At 39.0% G+C, this 18,748-nt stretch overlaps 1 protein-coding gene across 2 annotated transcripts in view; it reads right to left on the bottom strand.

Moving 5' to 3' along the window:
* Positions 1-618: 618 nt before the first annotated feature.
* The window catches only part of MGAT4C (MGAT4 family member C), a 302,954-nt gene continuing 284,824 nt past the window's right edge, over positions 619-18,748 (bottom strand). Inside the window, exons 5-7 of one of the 2 annotated variants that reach the window (XM_056515977.1) lie at positions 9,429-9,582; positions 5,469-5,616; positions 619-3,674 (exon numbers count right to left, since the gene is read on the bottom strand). In XM_056515977.1, coding sequence (XP_056371952.1) covers positions 2,518-3,674; positions 5,469-5,616; positions 9,429-9,569 — 1,446 coding nt within the window. In that variant the 5' untranslated portion in view covers positions 9,570-9,582 and the 3' untranslated portion in view covers positions 619-2,517. The remainder of the gene's footprint in view (positions 3,675-5,468; positions 5,617-9,428; positions 9,583-18,748) is intronic. The other variant, XM_056515971.1, reaches the window with a different exon arrangement.

Here is an 18,748-nt window from a genome sequence, read left to right as displayed (position 1 = left end):
TAATGATCAAATGATCAAGTGGATACAGAGGAGAACTACAAAGATGATCAGAGGGCTGGAGCACCTCTGCTAAGAGTGAAGGTTCAGAGTTGGGGCTGTTCAGGCGCAGAACAGAAGGCTGCATGGAGACCTTATAGCACCCTCTGGTGCTACAGGGAGCTTACAAGAGTGCTGGAGAAGGATATTTACCCAGGCATGTAGTGCCAGGACAAGGGGGAATGGCTTGAAGCTGAAAGAAAGTAGGTTTAGAATAGATATTGGGAAGAAATTCTTTACTGTGTGACAACAAGGCAATGGAACAGGTTGTCCAGAGGAGTTGTGGATGGACCATCCCTGGAGGTGTTCAATACTGGTCTGGATGTGGCTCTGTGCAACCTGATCTAGTGGAAGACAACCCCTCCATAGAAGGGGGGTTGAAACTAGATGATATTTAAGGTTCTTTTAAACCAGAACCATTATGTGATTTTATAAAAGGAAAGATAAAAGAATGACATCTTATTTTAAAAAATGGGGATTGACTAATAACTAATTACCAGCTCATTATTTTTGAACTACTTACTTCATAAGTATTTATAGGAATTTAAGATTAGCATGTATTTCTTTTTTTTTCTTTTCTTTAAAGAGTTTTAATTTTTCTTTTCAGTTCAAACAGATATGACACTTTTAGTCTATTTTATTGATGATATTTATATAAAACCACAGAGATTTAGGAGTGTATTGAGGAAAAAAGAAGCAAAGACTTTCAATGAGAAAAAGATGTTTTTCTAAGTTATGTAGAAGAATATATCAGAAGATTTATTTCACAATATACCTTACCCCTGTATTGGGTGGTTTGCCAAAACTGGACCCAAATTTATCCAGATTTGTGAACCAGGAAAATCAATTGTATTGATGTTTTGTGGAGATTTTAAAAATAATTTATCCTTCTGAAATAACCATGTTAGGTTTGTATGTATTCACCCAGTAGCTAGTTCACTCTGTCAGTGCAATCATTCTTGAAATTTAATTCTTTCCTTCCAGGTTTAACTAAAACCCCCTAATGCAATCAGATAAGCACAGTATTCATGAGATTGACAATACAATGTTCATCTCTGTAACACTTGCTACTCATGTATTTCTTAGTGTGTCTACTGAGACAATCTAGGGAATTTATTAGAGGAAAAAAACTCCATAGATTCTGTTAATCTAAATGTATTCATACAGTGTAAATCACATGCTATACAGCCTCCTGTGTGATGCACTAGAAGCCCAGACTAACACTGAAGTCATGTGGACTGCAGGAACTTTTTTGCTTGTTGTCTAGAGTCAGGCAAAATATAGGAAATAGGAATAATAAGAAATAATCAGAGACAGTGGGAAGATGTCTACAATGCTAATAAAATCAGAATTAGAAAACTTAAACCCAAAACACCCCAAAAACCCCTTAATTCAGAAACATATTAATTTCTCATTGTATCAGGATTCTTCATTTTGTGTCTGTTATATTGATTACAGATCATCCAGAATGACTGGAGATTACATTCACTCCCAACTGATTAATCTTTGCATTTGCATCATGCATGAACTGAACATGTAGATATGGAAGGTGTGACAATCCTTGGGAACCACGCTGTAGTATCCAGCTATCTGCAAATTTCTCAGGGGGAGTTCTCCATACCATGAAGGAACAGAAAATGTTGAAGCTGAGATCTATTAAGATGTCTCTCTAAGAGAACAGTGCTGCTCTTGAGGTACCTGTGTTTGATACTGACATTGGTACTCAATGAAGGCTTGCTTGGTGTGAGGCAATTTGAGCCAGTAAGGAGAGCAAATTGGTCCCTTGGGTAATATAGAATCCAAATAGTGCTCATTTCAGTGAAAGGACCCAGGAAAGAGAACAAAGGATATTTGTTGAGACAGAATAACAGATGCAATTATCTATTTTTTACATAATTGTCAAGTCAGATTTATAATTTTATACATTCCCTTTTGACAAGAAGTTGCAATGACTAGCCACATTATTTTCTTACAGTGCTCAAAAGTAAACTGTCTGTTTCAGGACAGATCACCTTGTCACAACTGCCTGGAAAAGAAACACATTACCAACTACAGTACAAACGCATACTACCATAAGATTTTAAATTTTTATGTGCATAAGGTGCAATCCAATTTCTTTCCACAACATAATGGTCATAGATTTAAATCTTTTGGCAATTATAAGATGGTGTTTTTTTTGTTCTGTATAGTCCACAAAATCTCTCTAACAGAGAAATAATAATAATAAAAAAGGGTTTAAAGATCTCAAGAGATGTTTGACAACCTTTTGATTTCTATAAAATTGAAAATTTTCAACAAATAAATGTTTGTATATTGCCTGACCAAACTGGTAAAAAATAAATTGCTTTTACTTGTTTTGTGATTTCCCCAGATATTCTGTGTCTCTAGTGAAGAGCTGGAAGTGTCTGTTTTTCTGGGGAGTGGCACCAGTTGTGACCCAGTTGATTGTATGCACTCTCTACCTCCTCAGGTGGCCTTGCTTTATTGGTTTGGTGTTTGAGAAGTCCAGACACTAATGCTCCTAATGATCAGCCATTCTTTTTGACTTTTAGTAACAAGTATTCTCATGCAGTTAATATCAAACAGAACTTTGTGCTCTACATCTGTTATTTCAAAATTCCCATTTTTGAACTCCCCTAGTCTCAAGTAAGTCGTACATTGTCTTCCTTTTTTACTGCCTACAATCTTTTCACCTACTTCCAGGGCCCCATGATGTAAAATGTCATTTTGCCGATCTTCAGTTCCAGTGACAACTTTAATTTTGCTGATTTTAATGGGCTTTTCAAATACAATCCCATAGAAGTCTCCAGTAGAAGGAGCCTTGCCCCAGAAGTACTCATCAATGCTGCTGTAAGCCTTGCTTGCCTCATAGTTTTCAAATACATTCATATTGGTGTGCAAGTTTGCAGGTGGGTTGTCAGGGATATCAAAGGATTCCTCTTCAAAGTCGTCATCCTTTAACTTATTTTCAGCTCCTTTGTAAGATGAGTAGTATCCCATGTGCTGGAAGAGAGATGGCTTAAAACGTATCACTTCCTTTTGAGCTAACAGCCCACGAAAGTGGATGAGCAGCCAATCACAAGGCATTTCTTGGTAAAACATCAAGAGAAAATGGGCCAGGCGTGGTAGGTCGTGAGAATGGTAAAGCTTTCCGATGTACCCCAGCTTGGAGAATTCCAACGTCACCCAGTAGGATCCTTCTCGTGAGGTAATTACTTTCTTAACAGCAGTCAAAAAATTCTTTGAGCAGCGAACGTCGTCTTCCAGCATCACATAATAGTCAGAAAGGTTAGCACAAAAGTTTAGAAGGAAAGCATAATCTACATTTTGTTTTGATCGAAACTTCACACGGTCCTCAGGGTCGTTGTAATTTCTCTTAAGGCCATCCAATACAGGATAGTAATCCTCAGGGACGTGAATAACTATTAATCTGCCCGCAATTATATGGTGTGCAAATTTCTGTGAAATATCCTGGACCATCCCCTCACACCAGGCTGAGTCAAAATCTGCCAGCTGTACTACCACTGCAATTTCTTTGAGTTCCTCATAGCTTGACTGCTCAAATATGGACTTGATGGTCTCAAGCAAGTAGTTTCCCTTTTTCCGTTTTACGGAGGAGAGTCCAATTGTAAGATACCCTGTACAAAAGACAATTCAAACAGAAACTGAGTATCTGATATTGGAAGCAATTTTACCACAAAGATATTCTCCAGAGCTGTGCTTCTATTAAATAAACCTCATGAATGGCGAAGACTGGGAAATTTGGTATGTGAACTTATTAAACTGCAAATAAAGATGAAAGACCTTTATTGCCTTTTCATCAGGAAGTATGATACTGCAAGCAAATAGATGTATGGACACTACTGTGTTAATCACCAAGTTGTTTACTGCAAGCACATTGGGGTGCTTTGGGCAAATGGCAAAGCAGTGTGTACATTTATGCCTTGTAGACAAAACCATATATACAATGATATGGCTGTAAATCTGGTAAAAGAAAGTGGATTATGAGGGGATTATTCACACCATATTTTGAAAGCAAGGAACTACCAAATGCATAATTTTAATCCCTCTGAAAGTTGACTTACATCTATGCATAATTTTACAGTTTTATGAATTTTGCATGGATAATTATTTCTCAGGGTGTTCATTTTTTAGGTGAATTTGTCCAGTTTTTCCTTGCTAGGAGTTTTTCTTCTTACCCTCTTCCAGTACTCATTAAACATTTTACAGGGAATACCCTCTTGGAAAATACCATTTACACATTATTTTATAATAGAACTTTTCTACTTGCTTGTACTAAAAATTTTGAATGCTGTCACATTGTTTCTAGACAGAGATATGTCTTATAAAACAAGAAATTTAATCTCTGCTGTTTTGTTGTCACTGCCATCGCATTTTTACCAGCAAATCAGGATTTTTTTTTTCAGATATTTGGTAATATATCTCTATTTTTCTAACTTCTGATGTAAAAAATGTTAAGACTTTGTAATTGATAGGGTGTACTTAAGTTGAACCTACCCCAATTTTCTTAAAATATAGTCATTTGTAAAAGACTGCTCTGATAGTGATTCAGGGCTTCCCTTGAGGTTTAAGTTTGCTCAAAATGAAGTTGTACAGGGAAGTACAATCCCCAGAAGTCATTTACGCTGCCTACAGAGCCCCAGATTTTTCAAATCTAATTTGAACAAACTTTATAGCTTTCTACAGTTACAAATTATTTTATTTTAGCTTCTGGGGTTGGACCTCCTAGCCTTGTTTGTATGGGAAATGGTTGGTTTGGAACCCAGAGGACAACTGCCTAGGTATGGTTGTATTTCACTTTCAGAGGGAAGTCTTGAACTACGTCTGAAATAAAAATAACTACATAGTCCATCTGCAGATGGCTGTGAGAAAAGAGTCCTCCTTTACTGTCCCGATAATAGCACAGTCCAGATCCCTTTTTAGCACAGCCAAAGGAGCAAGGAGGTCCATTTGCAGCTGCTGGGCCAGCAGAATAGTGGACCTGAAGGGTGTATCCATGTGATGCCAAGCATACTTAAGATTGGATTTACCAGTTACACAGAGATTGACAGTATGGTCTCAGAGGATGGCTGCAGAGCACCACCAGCACATGCCTTGATTCTGCTTTCTAAATCACCTTCCTCTTGCCTGGGGGGAGATCCATGGAATTATGCTCACACAGACCATCCAGGGGCTGCCTGCAGGATATCTACAAGCTGGTCACGGAGTTGGTCAGAAGATAGTCAGGCTGTGGGGTAGGTTTGGACTAGCAGCCACTCAAGAATGGTCTATGATAGCTGTCCCACTAACTATCTGGACACTGTCACTGCTTAACCCAGCCCCTCTTGCACAGAAATCCCACAGGGACTATATGGATTTCACACCTTTTTAAAATTACTGCATTTTGCAGCACTCAAATTGCAGTTACTTACTTTTCCTTGGCAAAGGTGTGCCAGCTAGGTAGCGATAGGAAATGTTTATAGATCCTGAGAAATTAGACAAATCTTTAAAACTGTGACCATAACGCTCTGGGTTGAGCTGGTGTGTGGCTGTTTCTCTGATTAACTGCTTGTCCCCTTCCTGTTAGTTGGAAAACAAAAATAACAAAAAAGAGAGAGAGAGACAGAGAGAAACACATTTGTGAATGCCAGCTAGAGAGGAAACACGGACAAGCAGGTTTCCAAGAACAACATTTTTCAGTTTCAGCTTTCATGAAAGCATGTTCATGTCACCTCATTTAAAACAAAAAAAAAAACCCAAACAAACAAAACCCCCCCAAACCAACAAGCAATATTGAATATCATACATTTTGGATACAGAAAATCTAACATAAACCTTCAGATTACAGTAAAAGGAAAAGGAAAAAAAAATACTTTGTATAAAACTTTGAAAAGGTAGTAAACGTTAAATTATTGGCCAAAAAAAGCTGAGGTATTCAAAAGAGGGCTAAGAAAATATCACTCAGCAACAGATAATTTTTACACACGTAGAAATGGGGAAGACTTTTAAAAAATGTGATTAAAAATCTACCAAAACTGCTGCAAAGGAAAGACAAATCTAAATCCTGGCATCTGGCTTATTATGATAATTTTCTGAGAAGCTTCGACTCAGGTTTGCAGTGAAAAGAAATGCATATGATCAAGCAAACATTAAAAGTTTCTCTGAATTTGGAGAACACTCTTTGATGGCATAATAAAAAGTGCATTTATCACCACGCCTCCTCTTCCTGCCTCCTTCTTCAGACCTTTTCTTCCAAGAGGATTCCCTAGTCATAGTAAAAGTGCAGAAGGGAAAGAGTGGCTTCATCAGTAGTGTCCTATCCATAAGGTCACTTGGGCCTCAGGGAAATTCTGTTCCTTAGTCCTCAAGAAAAAGGAAAATATCTAACAGCTTGTGAAGACTGAATTTAAAAGCAGGAATGCTTATTTAATTTATCTGGTTTGATTTTAGTCCAATGACAGGCACATGTATGAATGAGTTTCTTTCTTCTGATATATGCAGTATGTTAATGCACTAAAACTTCTGGATCTGTCATTAAATGGGAACATTGTGCAGTGATAGCACTGCTGCTAGGAAGAACAACCACTGAAACAGTAAACAGCACACATATTAAATGGCATAAATATTAAAAAATGTGTCAAAGTTATATTTTTCAGCACAAAGAAATATTTCCGTAAACTGATCTTGCATTCATTTATAGTTCATTGTGTTTCTTGCATAGAAGTAGTAAATAATGCATTTCTGAGCTTAGTAAAGAGCTTTGGCAGACATCCAGGGGCATCTACCTGCACTTTTATGCTCTCTTGATCTTCAGTGTCTCTTGAGTAATTTCTCTCTAGTGCTTATGTGCCGCTTTGCATTTGTTCATAAATTATGAGATGAAGTTTGATGATCAGGCTCAAGATTAAAATGTAACTCAATGATCTCGAAAAAAAATACACCAAAATTTCAGGAGATTTTCCATGAAAAATGTCAGATGGAAAAGAAAAAAGGCTGGTACAAAACTCCTATTTTTTCAAAACCCTTTCTTTAATATCAAAACATTGTGTCATGGAGTCCAGAATGGAGCACCAATATTCCTTGTTTCATAAGGTTTTGGAATGGAAATTTATTCTGCTAAGGTTTTGTTACATAAAATCATTAAAAATAGACAATTTCAGAAGAAAATATTTTGATTTTAACAAGCAAAATATCTAAACTGACCACAAAAATTTTCCTTTTCTCCCTCTCTTTAATAAACATTTCTTGTGGCTAATATTTCTTCTTAATAGTTGCTATTTAATTCTTTTGTTTAATGATGGGCCAAACTGAAATCTGGTTTTTTTTTTTTATTTTTTCCAGAAGATTCAAATCTGTTTTTTCTATCTCTGACTACTATGTAGAGGTCAGTGAAGTTGAGAAGCTTGATTAACTCTCCTTGGTTTGCTTCTCTAGCTTTTTCTACAATGGTTTTGGCTTTCATCTATTAACTAACCTCTAACTTACATTTCAGTTTTTGCTGGGAGTTTCATGTGGGTGCCATCAAGTGAAATGCCAGAGTTCTCCCCCCTTTATGCCCTTTACTCTGCTCTGCTAAGGATGCTGCATCAACTACCATAGTGCTGTTCTTTGCATAGTGCCCAAAATAGTGGTTAGTATTCTTAGAAGAGTGCAGAACACATGCTTCACTTACAATCTACTCTGAATCAATCAGCTCTGAATAGGTATGAAATTCCCTTGTGCATATTGTGATACCTGGTATATTTTAGCTTAGTATGTCCTGAAAATGCTTGATCAAATGTAGTACATATGCTGCAGATGAAGCACCTTAAACTGCTTTTCTAATACACATGTATCAGCACTCCATAACTGCATACCCTCTACCCAATGCACTGCAGCTATTTTGCCACTTCTCCAGAAAATGCCCTGCAGAAAAAAGTGAGGAGATTCTCTGGACATTCTCTGGACATTCTCTGAAATTGCTTATTTTTTACCTCAGCAGACAAAATAGACCAGACATGGTGTGTTTGGAGCTGTCAGACTGGGTCAGGAAATTTGAGAATAAAACTAAATAAATAAGCTAAAAAGTCAACATCCTAACACACTTGAAAAACATTTGATGGACCATAAAGGTATCAAGAGACCTGGATGAACTCTCAGGAGACTTGGCAAGAGACTTGGCTGAGAGCTCCACGAGTGCAGACATGCCAGAGCTGTGATGAGAGAAGCAATGAAAGAGAGTGAATTTACAAAAGAGCTGGAAGGAAAGAGCAAATTAAGAATAAGATATGGAGCTATCTGGGGAGCTGGCAAATAGGACAGGAAAAGATTTCTAAAACAAGCCAAGAGGAACACCATTAGAAGTGATAATAAAAGCACTTTCAGAAACATCTGGGGGACTTTGAAGAAATTAGTGAACAGAGAAGATACATTAGGGAAAATGCCACTAGGAAAAAAAAAGTGATAAGCCAGGTCAAATTTAATCATAACCAAGAAATGTCTCTAATGGAGTAACATTGTACAAGCATGGGCTATCTTTTCAATGGCTTAAGAAACTATTGGCATAATATTAATATTGTAAATATTTACAATACTGTTATAAGTAATTTTATAATTATAATATTTTAAATTAAAATAATTAGGAATGTATATATAGGTTCTGATAAATAATGTAAGGATTTTACTACTTGAGCATTATACTTTTGATGTACTATTATGTTTCTTTTCAGATGCAAGTGAAATCAGAATTCACCTTTCAAAATATTGGAAAATCCATACTGTCCCTGTTCAATTCAAGATAAAGACAGCACTATCTAGTCATATCACAATATAACAAATTCAGTTTAGTCATATTACTATTTTCAAGATCCAGTTTTTCAACCACTGTGTTCTTTTACTGGTACCAATCCAATCTCCAAAGAACTGGAAAATTAATCCATTAATTGTCTCCAGGACTCACTTGTCATTCAGGACTGAAACACCCCTAGTTTACAAATAAACCATAGAGGTATGTTATGTTATGTCAGTAGATTATTTGTTGAAATTCCTAACATAAATATTTCCATATTTTTTTTCAAAATCATATGCTTACATTAGATTTTGTCTAATTTTTAATGCTGTAGCACTGAACCTGTTAGACTAAAATCTGACTTGCAAAAAGTAAGAAAAACAAAATAAATCACTATTTATGCAAGGAGCTTACAGTAGATGGAATGGGTGCAAATTTTCTTTTATAATTTTATTTTATGGTAGCATTTAATGCAGTATTCAGCGGTGAGATTTGCAGTGTATACTATAAAACAAGCTCTTAGCTCACACAAATAGTTCAGATGTAGTTTATCCTCAGCAATTTACTGTTTTACTGGGGGTATTTTGCTATTTTGCTTTTCCAGGATCACTTCTTCTCAACTTACCAAAACATAACCGTCCTCAATGTACAAGTTCATGAACAGCAAGCAAACAACAAGGATTCCCAAGAACGACACTGCTGATCGTTTCCGCAAGCATCTCATTTTATCAAAATATTTCAAGTAGTGTCTCGTGAAGAACTGCATACAGTAGTGTCACCTATGAATAAAACCACAGTATTACAAGAATGGTCCACCTGATAAGAATGACAACAGCTGAACTTACCTTCATATGTATCAAATCCCTTCAAACATACATAGACTGCACTTTCAGGCAGCATTAATTTCATTTATTCATTGTCATCTTCATGTTTAATATACAATCTCACAACAAACTAAGCTTCTTTTTTTTTGTGTGTGTGTCAGTAAAGAAAAAACACATACCCACTGTCACACCCATTTTAAAGTGGGCTCATGATGTCCCTGTGGCAGTGACAGTTTAAACAGTTCAGTTTGCTGTGCTGCCTGTCAGATCCCACCTTGGTGGCTAGAGATGATGCTGAGCTTGTTCCCCCATGTGCCTGTGTCTCCTCCCAATGACAGGCCAGGTCAGCAGACAAGGAGGAAATTATTGCATGACTCAGTGTTGTTACCAATAGAAGAATTCTGTATACTAGAGCTTCCAGGAAGAAATAAGGTACCTTCCCTGAAGTGAAAAAGAACTAGCAAGACTGTAGAACATCCCTTAGCCTTGGGCCTCTGTACTAGGATGGAAAAACTCTCAGTGGAGACACTATTTCCATCTTCAGAAGAAAGGGGGTTGTCTACCTTAGACCAGACACATCTGAGCATATTGGTAAATCCTTACCAACCTGATTAGATCAATAAAAAAAGTGTGGCCCATAGACCATGCAGCCTCTGTATTTCTGTTCAAGATGAAGAAAGAAGACTGTCTAGTCACATCACAATGTTGCATGTTCATTTTGGTAATTTTACTCTGTAAAACAAGATGAAAGCTGTTCTTGTCCACCAAATTGTAAGCACTAACCTGTGTAGGACTGTGTATGTTTGAACAAGATTGGGCCTAAATTAAAGATCTCACTGCCCAAATTCTAAGGGATTATTAGCTAAACAGCACACTATAAACTTCTTATATATGTATTATGTTCTTACTCATATTTTTACTGTTTTCCACAGCAATTCATGATTTTTCAACTGATTTTTTTACATAGAAGTTATATAAGAATGAAGACTTTAAAGCTAACCTGTGTGAAGTAGTAAAAAATATTATGCATGCAATGGTTAAACCCTGTACTTAAATTCCTTCATTTCTGAAAGTGCTGAACATTTACACTGATACAAAGTAGGCCATATTAGGTGTTCCATAAATGATTTGTCATGTGATATAGAAAATTTTCTGTCCTAATAACAAAAAACCTACCAAGGACAAAAATCCAATGTATATTTGTTTTGCCAAACTGAATAAACACATTTAACAGTATAAAATATGAGTCCATTAGACTCTAGAGAAACAGGATGTAAATATATCAAATATCAGTAATGCAATTAGAAATTGCAAGGAATCTATAGATGAACTGCAGTAGATGGAGGCTGGTTGGATACAGAATGCTTTTATATTCACTATGTTGAGAATAAAACTAATTTACAAGTTGCATGAAGAAAAGAAAGGAATCAGTAACAATATATATTTTTGTCTATCTTTATTTAGGGTGGGCTGAATTGCAGAAACCTGATTATTCTGAAGCATAAAACTCCAGTGTAGATATCTTTTTAAAGTTACATCAAGGATTTCATTTTTCTTAATATGTAAGGACATTGGAAATAAACCTCAGGAAGGAGGTGTTAGGGATATGAATCTCTAAACACTAGGACTCCCTAGAGCCCTGCAATTCCCTGTGGCAGCACAGTGGTTGCTAGCTGTTGGTGGATTCCAGCAGGCTTTGTGGAAATGAAAGGTTGCCCCTGCTTTAGAAAAGAGTGTGTTACACATACAATTTAGGTTTCATTTTCATTTAATTATTTTTTTTCTCCTCCCCTGCTCCCTCCATTCTTCTTCTCCCGGTACAACTACTGATTTTCAAACCACTAGACTCTTTTAAAAAGCAATCAGAGGTTCCCTGGATGGATTAAATACTGACACATCTCGTATTAGTGGCATTAACTATCCTCACTATTGAAAATGCAGTTAGTCTGGGTTAGAGTGCTTGCACTCACAGTCAGTGTATTATATTTTCCTTGGGTTTAAAAGAAAGAAAGAAAAAAAAACACCTTAGAAATAAATAAATGTGGTTTTTTTTTCAATTACAGGATGAATGTATGTGACATATTTGCTGGCTGGACTGTGGTGTTACTCAGGTCCCCCATCTATGCCCTGAGCCACTTGTCTGTGGTCCCCAAGGGTGAAGAAGGGGCTTAGAACTTTATTTCCTCAACATGCTGTATTAGATCATTCCTATGTGGATTAGGAATAATCATAGAGGGAATAACATAGTTGGGGCTAGAGGAACATGAGACTGTCATGGCTAAAACTGATGTACAGAGAGAAGAGCACAGTGCAGCCACCATGCAGAGAACACCTGCATTGCTTGTGCGGGCTGCACACAAAGCCATTGCATCACTATTTTGCACGTGGAAACATCTGGAAGCAAAACACCGTGCCAGTGGGGATTTTTATTTCATCAGGTCTCCTGGTAGGCACAACCCGTCCCGGAGCAGGCTCTGACAGCACTGCTGGCACCAGGTGGCAGAGCAGGCTCGCCAGTGCCAGCTCCAGACACTGCTCACATTTTCCCCATCCTGCTGCTCACACTGTGCCCATCCTGCTCTCACATTGTGCCTCATCCTGCTGCTCACACTGTGCCCATCCTGCTGCTCACACTGTGCCCATCCTGCTGCTCACATTGTGCCCATCCTGCTGCTCACATTGTGCCCATCCTGCTGCTCACACTGTGCCCCATCCTGCTGCTCACTGTGCCCCATCCTGCTGCTCACACTGTGCCCCATCCTGCTGCTCACTGTGCCCATCCTGCTGCTCACACTGTGCCCATCCTGCTGCTCACACTTTCCCCATCCTGCTGCTCACACTGTGCCCATCCTGCTGCTCACACTTTCCCCATCCTGCTGCTCACACTGTGCCTCATCCTGCTGCTCACACTGTGCCCATCCTGCTGCTCACACTTTCCCCATCCTGCTGCTCACATTGTGCCCATCCTGCTGCTCACACTGTGCCCATCCTGCTGCTCGCACTGTGCCCCATCCTGCTGCTCACACTGTGCCCATCCTGCTGCTCACTGTGCCCATCCTGCTGCTCACACTGTGCCCCATCCTGCTGCTCACACTGTCCCCATCCTGCTGCTCACATTGTGCCCATCCTGCTGCTCACATTGTGCCCATCCTGCTGCTCGCACTGTGCCTCATCCTGCTGCTCGCACTGTGCCCCATCCTGCTGCTCACACTGTGCCCATCCTGCTGCTCACTGTGCCCATCCTGCTGCTCACACTGTGCCCCATCCTGCTGCTCACACTGTCCCCATCCTGCTGCTCACATTGTGCCCATCCTGCTGCTCGCACTGTGCCTCATCCTGCTGCTCACACTGTGCCCATCCTGCTGCTCACACTGTGCCCATCCTGCTGCTCACACTGTGCCTCATCCTGCTGCTCACACTGTGCCCAATCCTGCTGCTCACACTGTGCCCCATCCTGCTGCTCACACTGTGTCCATCCTGCTGCTCACTGTGCCCATCCTGCTGCTCACACTGTGCCCATCCTGTTGCTCACACTGTGCCTCATCCTGCTGCTCACACTGTGCCCATCCTGCTGCTCGCACTGTGCCTCATCCTGCTGCTCACACTGTGCCCATCCTGCTGCTCACACTGTGCCCATCCTGCTGGTCACACTGTGCCCCATCCTGCTGCTCACACTGTGCCCATCCCGCTGCTCACACTGTGCCCATCCTGCTGCTCACACTGTCCCCATCCTGCTACTCACACTGTCCCCATCCTGCTGCTCACACTGTGCCCATCCTGCTGGTCGCATTTTGCCCATCCTGCTGCTCACACTGTGCCCATCCTGCTGCTCACACTGTCCCCCCAGTCAGAGCTCAGCTGCAGGTGCTGCTGGATCCTTACATTGTGAGTCCCTAGCTAAGAATGTGCCCAGGATCATAGATCACATACAGAATTCCTTGCATCTTCCTAGAGCTGCTTCCTCTTGCGTCTCTGCATCCAGTTCCACGACTGCATTTTGGAACACCACTCAAGTGAAATTTGCACAGAGAGAAAAAAGAAAAAAAGGTAAATCTTACCTTTTTTTTTTATCAGTTAATGTCATTCATATTTTGAACAACAGTCTCAGAATTTCCTACAGTGAGACCTCTGATGTTAAGACCATTTGAGCAGAATATTCACCATTATTAAAAATCTTTTACTTCGATATTGAAAAAAAATGCTTCAATTCATAATTCAATTTCGAGGGCACATCTTTCCTTGAAGATTTTATGCCTTCATTATTCATGCACAATTAAGTAGCTATCAGAATGGCATAAATGCAATTTGTTTCATAAAGCTGTCATTAAGCAGTCAAACAAAATAATTAATAAACATGCATAAATTATAAATCTTTTCCTTCCTAAATCAGATTTATTGCTTTCCTCAGTCTCTAGGGAGGGAACTTGTAAAACCATAGATCTCTATGTACATATATGTGTTGCTATCAGATATATGTGTGCAGTTTTACATGGTAATGTGAATTTATAACTCCTTTGACTTTCTAAAACAATACACAGTGAAGAGATGGTGAGCAAAAAAATGCAATGAGATACCTTTAGAGTGTGTAGATGCTGTTCTTTATAGGATCTACAAAGGTGTGAAATCTGTGTAAAAGGTTAAGAGCTGATTTTGACAGGATAATGAGAGGTTTTCTCTTGCAGAATTTACAGCACTCAAAAGAATTTAAACATTTTTTAAAGTAAATTCTAAATGGCCATCCAGAAATATTCCTTATAATAAGTCAATTTCTTAAAACCAAAAATTGAAATTAAAATATTTAAATTTATGTCTCTTAAATTTTTAAAACATATTTGAATTTGTATTTCAATATGGCTATTCCCAAGAGGAAAAAGTTACATAAAGCTAGATGATTTTTTCTTTATTTTCCTTCTTTTCAGAGGAAAGACTTTTTGTTATTCATAAAATAATTTTTCTAGGCAACATTCACACACACTCACTCTGGTAAATCATTTTATATTTATCCATTCTAATTCTTCTTCACTTTCTGATAATACTGGGGATTTGTGCTTTTTCCTGCTTTTAGAGATTATCACTGACTTTCCTTACGTATTTCCTCCATAGACAGATACATAAAAAGGCCTCGTATATTTGTATTGTGCCCCAGCAGATCAAAAAAGTTATTATTTACAGAGGCATTGATGGCTGTGAGAAATGGCAACTGAATTATTTTAATATTTTCAAAGGAGGCATGTAGCTTTATCTGTCACTGTAGAGTCCATATTCTTGGAGGTAGAGCTGATCTACTGCCACATTTATTATATGAGATAACACAAAAATAATACGGTTGGATTATTAAAACACTTGTGAACTTTATTGCAAGAAGTAGGCATCTCAGTCCTCAGTTTTGTGATATACCATTCTACCACTGTTACTGAACTGCTTTGCTTGCAGCTCTTAATGCTTTTCCAGTGTGTTTTTCGGGGTTTCTTTTTGGAAGGCTGCACACAATACCCCAAAGATTGCATTCAGTTATCTTTATAAAGTCACAAGAGAAACACTTCCAAAAAAAAAAAAAAAAAAGGGAAAACCCCAATGATTTTCTTATACAAGATTTAAAAACCCAAATCCTAAACTGTGATGTAGAATTGAGCTATAGAGAGTAACATACTAGAGAATTGTAATGGGTAGGCTATTCCATGGGTCTCAGATAGACTCCCAGGCAGATTCACTGCCTTACTGGAAGCCTGAATATACATATAAAATGTTTAAGGCTGACAAGCAGGATGTGAGCTGCCACTGGCAGCAGGGGAATAAAAACTAGTTTGGAGGAAAGTTTTACTCAGAATGAGGCTAACAAATCCAGAGGAGCTCAGGCTTTAAACTGGCCATAAGTAGATTTTGTGGCTACACATGCTTAAATAAATGGTTTAAAGATTATTATATCATCTGAAATCTGGATTCTAGATACAGGAGGTTAAAAAATGTTAGTAGGCAGATTGTTCAAAAATGAAGCTGATAAAAGGATGGGCAAAGAGCTTAAATTCAAAGCAGGTGTTGGTGGATGAAGTGTCTTTCCTGTCTGACAGCTTCAGAGTGATATAAAATAGAGTCAAAAAACTCTGTAACACTGAGCAAAATGTAAAGCATTTCTTCTGGCATGGAAGAGTCAAGTCTAATCAAGGGGAAGAGATGACTAAGAAGTGTGAAGTTGCATTGACTTAGATGGTAAAGCACTATCTAATCCATCACTGGATGGATAGCTGTATAACACTGGATATATTTTCTCAGGTAAATTGTAGTGTCAAATATGGATTTTACAAAAATGATATAGACAGTGAGTTAATGGCATGTGGAAAAAGCCTGGAAGATAAGAAAAAAATAACAAAGAAACCCGAAATAACCCTGAGTTTCTGCTGCACAGAGACAAAGTAGAAAGTAAAATAAAGCAGCATGGGCATGAAGAGGGAAGAAACAGATAACTGTGATAACCAGGGAGAGTGAGATCAGAAGTTTTTAGAGATACAGGAGTTGGGTATAAGTCTGCATCAGAAATATAGGGAGAAACCCTGTGCATTAAAAATATCATTGGGCATCATTCAGAGAAGAGAATTTTTAGATAGATGAGGATAGACATGAAGTTACATATATACCCAGATTTTATCCATTGACTCATCAATTAATGAAAGGAATACAATACAAAGGAATGCAATGGGCACAAGTATTGACAGATTCAACAGAAGATAAAACGCTAATGAACATCTCTCACACAGTACATTTACACAGTATGAGAGTACTGGGATTATGAGAAGCTACAGTCTATCAGATATACTAAATTCCTTGAGTCTATTAGGCACCAGCAAGAATAAACTAGAAGGATATCCTGGTGTGAAGATACCTCAGCCCTCAGTCTCTTCACACAAAGCACAGACTATATGAGCTAATGTCTCAGCAACACTTTTCTGTGTGTTAACTTATACCTCAATGTCCCACAGTCTTCAAGGCTTAGAGCTAAGAGCTTGTCAAGTGCCATGGACAACCCCGTTTTAATAGAATTGCACTGAGATAGAGGCAAACATCTTTTTGGGAAAAAAAGAATGAACAGAAGTGTTTGACCAAAGCTGACTGATCTTGATGAAGAATTTCATCTGATTCTGGCTGAATCTGTTCAAGGTGCTCTCGTCAGCACACTCTGTAGCCTCACATAATAGAGAGGTGAGTGGCTGTTTCAGAGAGCTGCAAAATCACAGAAAGGTTGAGGCTGGAAGGGACCTTTAGAAATCATCTGTTCCACTCTCCATGTCTGTGCAGCACTGCCTGGAACCAGGTGCCCTCGGTTGTGTCCAGACAGCCTTTGAATGCAGGCAAGGAGTGAGGTCCACACTCTCTGGGCAGCGTGTGCCAGTGCTCAGGCACCCTCACAGCAAATGATGTTCAGAGGGAACCTCCTGTGTTTCAGTTTGTGCCCATTAGCTCTGTCCTGTCAGTGGCTGGCTCTGTTTGCATTGTCTATTCAGGTATTCACATACAGTGTAAGATTCCATCTGAGCCTTGTCTTCTCCAGACTCAACTGTCCCAGCATCTCAATCTTTTTCTACACCAAAGACACTTCAGTCCCTTAAATATCCTTGGGGCCCTTCCTTGGACCCTGTTTGGCATATCCATGTTTCTCCTTTTCTGGGGAGCCTGGAACTGGGTACAACACTCCAGGAGAGAGTACCAGTGCTGAGTACAGCACAACCCTTGACCTGCTGGCAGTGCTTGTCTAAGGAGCCCGGGATACCATTTACCTTTATGTGAGTCAGCACAGGCAGGATGCAGAAGCAAACATAAAAATATCAACAAAAATTCACAGAGTAATTTATTTTGGTTACTCCACCAGCTGGGGTCCCTCCAAGCAGCATCCAGGCACACAAGCAGAGCTGCAGGCACTGTAGAGCTTGGCTCATGGAGGAGGGTCACTGAACCTGCTGGTTTTGCCTGTGTATCAGGGATTTGCACAGGCACAGTTTACCACTGTGCTTGATCTTTCTTGCAGCAGAGAATAAATCTCCAGAATGTTTGATAGGGTGTCTCTAAGCCTATCACAGGCCTGTATTATCTAAACACAGATGTTCTGCTTGTCAAACACACAAGGCTAAACAGCAATTAATATGATATATGTGTTTTTTGACACCCCAGCTGTAAGTCACTTGAGTGTGTGTTTACAATACTCCTTGCCAATCTTCTGTTATTTCCCCACAGTCTTTGCTTCAAGGGCACATTACTGGCTCTTCTTCAAATTCATGTCGACTCTGGCTGCCAGGTCCTTTTCTGCTAAGCTGCTTCCCAGCTGGGTGGTCCCCAGCATATATTGGTCTAAGGGGCTGTTATTGGTGCAGGATATTTAAACTCCTTGTTGACACCCAAGGTTTCTGCCAGTGCAATTCTCCAGCCTGTCAAGGTCCCCTTCAATTGTAGCACAGCTCTGTGGCAGATCAGCCACTCCTCAGACACTCCTCCCAGTGGAGGACTGTCATCTACAATAATTTAGTTATTTGTAAACCTGATGTGGAGCAAAACCCCTCGACTAGAAAAGAACAAAGAGCCTCCACGCAGTTGCATATATGTGTGACTAATTTCAACCCATCATTTGGTGTAACCTTAACCCTAAAGGGGGCTCTAAGCACTGAGTTGTGACAATAATTCTCCATCCTCTTCTTGAGTCACAGTGTTTGTGGCTTGTCAGAAGGCAGCATTACCAGAGATGCACAACCTTGAGAGATTTTTGTCTGATTAGGAATGAGTGACATTTTTTGTAATAAGTATTCACTTCTGAGGAGATACTTTTGGTGTTGAATATAATGGACCTATGTCAAGTATTGAAAATGCTTTTACCTGGCATCCTTACATATTGTTTCACAGAGCTTACATAGTGATATGAATTTGGGGGACACTGACAAGATCAAAAATTAAATATTTTTGCAGCGTGGGTTCCAAATATTTTAATTATACTTTTAATATTATTATTTTATTATTTTTTTTTAATTTATGGCATGGTAGGGTCCTTTAACATCTACTTAGACTAGGTTTAACTTTTGCAGAAGAGGAAAAAAGTCCTTATAGAAAGTTCGCTAACTTTTAAGGGGCAACTCTCAAACTC

Source organism: Oenanthe melanoleuca, chromosome 1A (assembly GCF_029582105.1).
Source record: "Oenanthe melanoleuca isolate GR-GAL-2019-014 chromosome 1A, OMel1.0, whole genome shotgun sequence".
Lineage (NCBI taxonomy): Eukaryota > Metazoa > Chordata > Aves > Passeriformes > Muscicapidae > Oenanthe > Oenanthe melanoleuca.
Note: the sequence above shows the minus strand (reverse complement) of the source record. Positions and strands in the feature narration are given on the sequence as shown.